This window comes from Populus alba, chromosome 2 (assembly GCF_005239225.2).
Source record: "Populus alba chromosome 2, ASM523922v2, whole genome shotgun sequence".
Lineage (NCBI taxonomy): Eukaryota > Viridiplantae > Streptophyta > Magnoliopsida > Malpighiales > Salicaceae > Populus > Populus alba.
The window spans coordinates 4961711-4968566 of record NC_133285.1 but is presented as its reverse complement, the minus strand read 5'-3'; the positions used below and the strand labels follow the sequence as shown (position 1 = coordinate 4968566).

The 6856-nt window shown below is 34.5% G+C and overlaps 1 protein-coding gene across 1 annotated transcript; it reads right to left on the bottom strand.

Annotated features, from left to right (window-relative positions):
- Nucleotides 1-211: 211 nt before the first annotated feature.
- LOC118035773 (squalene monooxygenase SE1) lies at nucleotides 212-4469 on the bottom strand. The gene is made up of 8 exons (XM_035041410.2): nucleotides 4116-4469; nucleotides 2746-2857; nucleotides 2438-2612; nucleotides 1943-2111; nucleotides 1574-1792; nucleotides 1186-1461; nucleotides 703-981; nucleotides 212-555 (listed from the first exon to the last, which is right to left on the bottom strand). Exons 1-8 carry the CDS (start codon nucleotides 4359-4361, stop codon nucleotides 451-453), a joined length of 1581 nt encoding a protein of 526 aa, XP_034897301.1. The 5' UTR covers nucleotides 4362-4469; the 3' UTR covers nucleotides 212-450.
- Between the last annotated feature and the right edge of the window lie 2387 nt (nucleotides 4470-6856).

Below are 6856 nucleotides of genomic sequence, written 5' to 3'. Positions count from 1 at the left end.
GGTAATTGTTTCCTACTTCAATAGAAACAATATATATAGAATACTTTCCTAACGTGGCACCCATTTCCCAATTCAAACATCCCATTCTTCTAATAATAGGATTATCATATCGATGATTAGAGGGTACGCGCGCAGGAGGAAGTTGCAGAGTTGATTTTGTCCAGGAGAGGTGTAATGAAAATAGATATAGGAACATAAACAATGACGTGAGTTGCAGGGTTTAAAACCCGACGGCTTGAAAGTGGATATTATATATTGATGTCAAGAGTTGAAGATGTATAAAGATCCTAAGAACAAAAAAAATGTATAATAATGCACAGTGATTTGTTGAAGCATTCAACCTCACCCAGTCGACTTTGAACAAGGGGAAGGAGGAGCGGGGACACAAGTGGCTCAATTTGACCGGCATAAGAAAAATTTGCTATCTCCTGGCGTCTTGTCAAATCAGTCTCACATGACTGGAGGAGATCTGTAATATGCAGGAACAGTTGCAGGGAAGAACATTTGTCTAACTCCTTCTGACCTGATGATGGGGAAGATAATTCCCGATGCACCCTGCAGAACAGTAATTTGACCCTTTAGTGTTCGGGAAGGGGGGGAAAAAACAAAATTGCATGAAATTGTGATAACAACAAGAACAATAATAATGACAAATAGATTGAAATGGCAACAGAAAGAGTACAGAGAGGGGTAGATACGCACTGAAATCAATCTAGCTCCAATCCAGATGCGTTTAGGTGAAGGGAATGGCAGTAACAAACGACCAACACCATATATAGCAACTGCAAAGAAGTGGGCAACCAAGCTCAATGGACGGGGGTTCAAACCTGAGAGCAAGGACACGGGTCCTTCTGAAAATACACCTCCAAGACTTAAATAATCAAAGCATGCCTGGCGCATTTCCTTCCTTGCTTCATCAGGTGAAGCACAGAAGACCTTGTAAAGTGCACCTGCCAGTGTATTGATTGTGGATGCTACAGGCTGCAAAAACATGGGATAATCTGAGTTTAGCAGCAGTATACTATGAAGGCATCTTCTTCATGAAGAAAACTCTACTAAGAGTTGGCTCTGAATCCTGTTATTGTTCAGAAGCAGAGAACCTTTTTCTTCCCAAAGATTTTCCAAAATCTGTGCAACCAGCAAGTGAACAGCAAGAACAGAGATAACACCAGAGATACAACTTACCTTACGCAAGGTGTAGAAAGATTCAAGGTATTTGCAGAGGGTAGGGGAATCATTAAGGTCGCGCAAAGGCCTGAGAAGATTCCTTAACACAACAATGTCGGACAACGCAACAGTCATCCCTCCCCCAGTAAGAGGATGCCGCATGTTGAATGCATCGCCCATCAACAATGCACCGGGTGTAGGATAAGGAGCAGCTGGCATGCTTCTGTTTGGCATTGTCCTAATGTTTCCTTTATCAACTGCAGCTAGAAAGGCATCATAAACTTCTGGGGGAAGCTGCAAAACAGATATGTCAGAATGTCAGCTGAAGACATCATTAAACATAAATAGAGATGAATAAAGGCCAAACAAGCAGGCAGCTGAAAATGCATTGAAGATTACAACATACCTGAGGTGCCACCACAGTCTTCAAATATTTTGCCATTTCACCACTTGAAATGGAAGGAACCTTCTGACCAGGAATATCAACCAGACAGCGAATCTCCGTACTGCTAATAGGATACATCAAAATTGGAGATGGATCCCCTAATATAACATGCCCGTGATTTGCACATGGAAGTTGGCAATTCTCCAGGATCATACCAACAAAACATGAGGGCACATCCACCTGCGCAAGATAATTAAAGATGCATTTTAATTTCTAGGGAGTACTTCATTTTGTAATACAGGCAAGTGGCGAGCAAAAATTTCTGTTGAATTGGTTGTCTTAGGCTTGATACTACAAGTGCTACCATCCAACAATATCAAGGGTTCTCACCTTAGGGTTGCAAAGGGAGCGGCGCAGGTTTGAGAAACAGCCATCACAAACAATAGTCAGAGGAGCAAATGCCGTCAGCTCTTGCCCATCTTTTGTTTTGTACTGCACACCTCTAATTGTCCCTTTCTCTTCGAGCAGAGAAGTGACAGTTCCTTGCTCCAAATGTACACTAGTAAAATTGAAAATGAAAATATAACTAACAGCAAACAAAAAGAAAGGCTTCTAGATATTATGTTGGTATATTAAACTGGAATAAAATATATATTCTCGAGATCAGAGTCTAAAAATTAAAACATGCACACAGCAGACAATCAGATGACCTTGGACACTCACCACATACCTGAAGATGTCAACCATATTAATTGGGTCCAGGTACAATGAAAAGAATGATGCACAAACACTTGGAAGCAATTTTATGAATCATTTTAAGAGCCATTTAAATTTTCAAAAGGGAATTGGCACATGCATAGATTTACAATGGAAGAAAAGACATACTTGGGGAGGGACACAGCTTTTTCCCGCATGCTCTGTATGAAACGCCCATTGTGAAAGCTCCTCCCGGCTACATCTGAGTGAAACTTTTCCAAGGGATAAGAGAGTCGAGTATGCTTTCCATCCTTGAAAAGAGCATAACCAAACACCTTCTGAGCATCAATTTTCTCTACACAATCTGCAGTCAGAAAAAAAGTTAAGCTATATATTTAGCAACTAAGCTCTCCCATGATTGAGTGTCAGCAAATGGTATCAATTAATACAAACTTGTAGAATTACAAAACTCTGCAGGTAATTGTCATCACACGCACCTTCAAGTCCCAACTCAATTAACTTTAGGTAACCCCCTGGCTGTAGCAATTCACCAACAATCCTATCGGGCTCAGTCAGGTCTCTTTCAATGACCCGCACTCGACGTCCATCCTGCGTTAAATTAATACATGCAGTGAATTGGCTATTGGAATAACTTGCAGTTAGGATATATATGTGTTCATTCTAAAAGATATGATCTCATGTCGATTCAAGAAGAAAGTTTATGTTAGATCACGGTGCAAACTAATCAGAATAAAACAAGAGGCAAAGCTTGAATGAGAACATATTTTCCAAGACGAAACTGAAATACGGTAGGTCCTCAATTTTAATAACTGTATGACAAGATTTCTTTAGTGATTGGAGAATATTACCAGTAGCCATCTATTACGATCATGAACAAGAGTGAAATCCTTACAAATCAATGCTGTTTTGATTAAAATATAGAAAGATAGATTTTCATTTTGGGAATCACGATTTTGGGTAGTAGCAGGATGGATTTCATTTGCGCAGTCGATTTCTTATTCCGCTATCTGAAAATGATAATTAGAAAGAAACAGAAGTATAGCAGCCACAACTGATACAAGTTGACAACTAATTAATTGAAAGATGACAGATCCTCTAATTATAAGAACATGTTCAGTGCCAGTTATCGCTTAATTATTATTATTTCTTAAAAAAGAAAACATGTTCATTCGTGTTCCATAAAATAAAACATAAAAGACAGGTCATCGCTACAGATTGATCCCCGCTTTAATTCATCATTTTATCAATTCTCAACCAACTCCATGAAAGAGATGGAAGCGTTTTTTTCATAAAAAAAAAATTAACGACAGCTGGCTGCGTTCATCAAAATCTTGAACGTTTAACAAAAACAATTTCAGAAAAATTCCTTGGACGGCTACTTCATGTTGGTAAAGCACGTGTTTGACAAAAGATTCCTTACTGTTATAGGTCTGCAAATACTTTAATATGTGTTTTGATGGAAATATCAAAGGGTGACCTCCATAGAGTAGAAGAAGTGTGTATGATCACAAGAACAAAAAGACTGTATAAATTCAAAATAAACACATAAGAATCATCAAATCGTGAACGCGCCATTCGGTGTGGTATAATTCCAAAAATTAACTAACTCTTCCGATCAATCCTCAAAGTTTTTCAAGCACGCGCTGCAACTAAAAGGCTTCCTATTCCATTAGAAAATCAAATTAATGGTTTGAGGTGCGTCTCTTTTATACAATTAGCCAAATTATAAAATAAATAAATAAATAAAGGTTTTCAGGTTTTCGAATAATCGCTTAACCAACGGAAAATAAATGGAAGTTTGTTTCTCTCAGTTTAATTGCAGAGAATATGCAGGAAAAGAAAATACCTTGCCAAGAGTATGAGCAAGAGCGGCGCCAGCAACACCGGCGCCGACAATGATAACGTCGGCATCGGATACGTTACCGGATATGCATTCTTCATTGGTGGTGGCTGTGCAATTAACGGACTCTCTTCTCGATCCTAGCAAATCCTTTTTAGTACCCCGTTCCTTCTTCTTAATTACCAAACAATAGATAGCGAAGAGAACAAACAAAGTAGCTAAAATCCATCCTAGCATGCACTGATCCGCCATTTTTTTTTCAATGTTTCTTTTCTCTCGCTCGGGCAGAAAAATAAAAAAGGCTTCGCTGGCTATGCCTGACTGCTAGTTGTTTCTAAATGGTTTCAAGGCAAGTGCTTCACAACGGATGCACCTTTTTATAGGCTCCAACAGTCATCACAGCTTTAACGTGCACATCTAATGTTGCTAGCATGCGCCGCATGGGTGAATCGGTTAAGATGTACCATTGACCGTTTATTAGCTTTTATTATTTTTATTATCATATTTTGTTTATAGAAAAAATAAAAACCTCTCCCTCTCTTCAATACAAGACAAATTGGGTGATGACTGTAGTTTTGAATCTATGAATTAGAATGTGTTTTGCATTTTTTTATTTATTTATTATTATTATTATTTGTCAAGAAGATCTGAATGGTTCAAAATTTATTTAATGTCCTCAGAATTTTGTTATTTTATTTTATTCAAAACGGATGCCGTAACAAAGATGGAAGTTTAGAAAATCAAATTTGTTGTGAATTTAGGAGTTACAGTGTATTTTTGCGTCCAATATTTTGCCGACTTCCTTCGCTGATTAATTATGGAGAATGAAAGGCCGGAAATGAGAATGGATTTTATTTGTAAGGTTTTGGATTAAAGGGAATGAAAAATGTTAAAGGTCGAAATGATGAGATGGCAGATTTCAAAACAATTTAATTCCAATCTGACTAGAGGCGAGGTAGAAAAGAAAATGAAATTTTATTTTTAAAATATTATCATTAACGAAAAGCCTTAAGAAGGATGAGTTTTTATTGTACACTTCTTCACATTATACTTTTTATTGGAATAATATTTTTAAATTTTAATTTTATCTCAATATTATATTTATCAAGGATTATACTTTATATTTTTTTTAATTTATTTTTTATAAAGTTATCATATATACATTACCTAAATTATGAGTATGACAGATTAACTTAATTGACTAGATTTTTTTTAATTAATTTTTTTAAAATTAATTTTTTCATTTAATATTAAATTGATTGAAAATTAAGTTTTATAATTTATTTCAGTCTATTTTTTATGAGGTTATCTTCATCTCATAACTCGGATCATAAGTTTAATAGGTTAATTTTAATTGACTGGGATCATAAATTATTTTTAAATTTTTTTATTTTTAATATTAACACATTAAAGTTATAAAAATATTAATTTAATGATTTTTCAAACCAAAAATATTTTTAAAAATACATCTAAAAATACATGTTGTGTCATACACCCCGAAATCCCTGCGAAAAGAAAGCCGTATACATCGGTAAATGTGAATAGTATTCAATAGTTAATGTTAAATAAAAGAAGTAGCAAATAGAATTACGAAATAAACCAATGAATGTTAAACCAAACATGTACATTATAATTGACAATATAACATAATTGTCGTTTCTCCGAAGAAAAAGTAAAATAACAGGGCGGTGATAAAATAACAGAGCCACTTCACAGGTCAAATCTAAATTCCACAACTTAACTCAAGGAGCAGTGCAATATCGACTGAATTTTCTTGACTGCGAAACCTTTATTGTTTGCTCAACAGGATAGTTTTTAGATCTGGTTTAATAATCGGTCTAATTTAAAATTTAAATTTCAAATTTTAATAAGGTTATTGGGCTATTTAGATCAATTTTTTTTTAATTAAAAAAATATTATTTTAATAAAAAAAATAAAAATCAACGGGTTATAATTAAATTTTTGACCAAATTAACTTGCCGGGACAGCCAAATTTTCCTTTACCTGATTTTTTTTTTCCAATCCAGTTTAATTCCAGTTCTAGATTAGCCAAATTTTAAATTAACCCATCAAACCAAGAAAGATTTCAAACTATGCTAACACTTTCTATCAGGTTCGACGTGGACATTCTTGTGTTCAACCTTTGCAATATGATGTGTAGTTAGTTAGGCACGTAAAATATTAGGTTTGTGGTGTCGTTATACCCAAGAATTAAACATGGTTTACCACTGAATTTAAGGTGGCATTACTCGTTAGGTTTCTGATAAGCATTGGCATAGCCGATTAAATGATTTTGCTATTTTTTAAAATGAAAAAAAATAAATATAAGATGATATGTGGTAACATGTATGATATTAAGTAGGATTCTATCTTTACAAAATAAAAGAGGAAATAACAATAAATAAATATTAATTATAGGAAAACATAGGAAAAAAATATTATTCACGACCTAGGATTGCTTCATTGGAGTCCATATCTGAATTCAAAAACAAGGAATCAAGAACAAGGTTAGCTTTTCTATCTAAAAAAGAGAAACAAGGTTAGTTTGGTAATCTTAAGATTAAGTAATAGTATTTAAAGAGGAAACAAGATGAGTATGTGAAGAAATATCTTAAAGCCTTAACCTAATAGTTTAATTAAATTTTTAAGTTGAGATGTTATTTAATACGATATTAAAGTCTTGTTGATTAAATAATCATGAATTTGAATACCAACACCTTATTATTCTATTTAATAAAAATTAAACA

What these genes read in the sequence shown, in the direction of transcription:
- LOC118035773 (XM_035041410.2), bottom strand. Translation starts at nt 4,361, where the DNA reads ATGGCGGATCAGTGCATGCTAGGATGGATTTTAGCTACTTTGTTTGTT. An exon ending in AATTGAGTTGGGACTTGAAG is followed by an intron (nt 2,613 to 2,745) that starts GTGCGTGTGATG and finishes TTCTGACTGCAG; the next exon opens with ATTGTGTAGAGAAAATTGAT. An exon ending in GCTCCCTTTGCAACCCTAAG is followed by an intron (nt 1,793 to 1,942) that starts GTGAGAACCCTT and finishes TATCTTGCGCAG; the next exon opens with GTGGATGTGCCCTCATGTTT.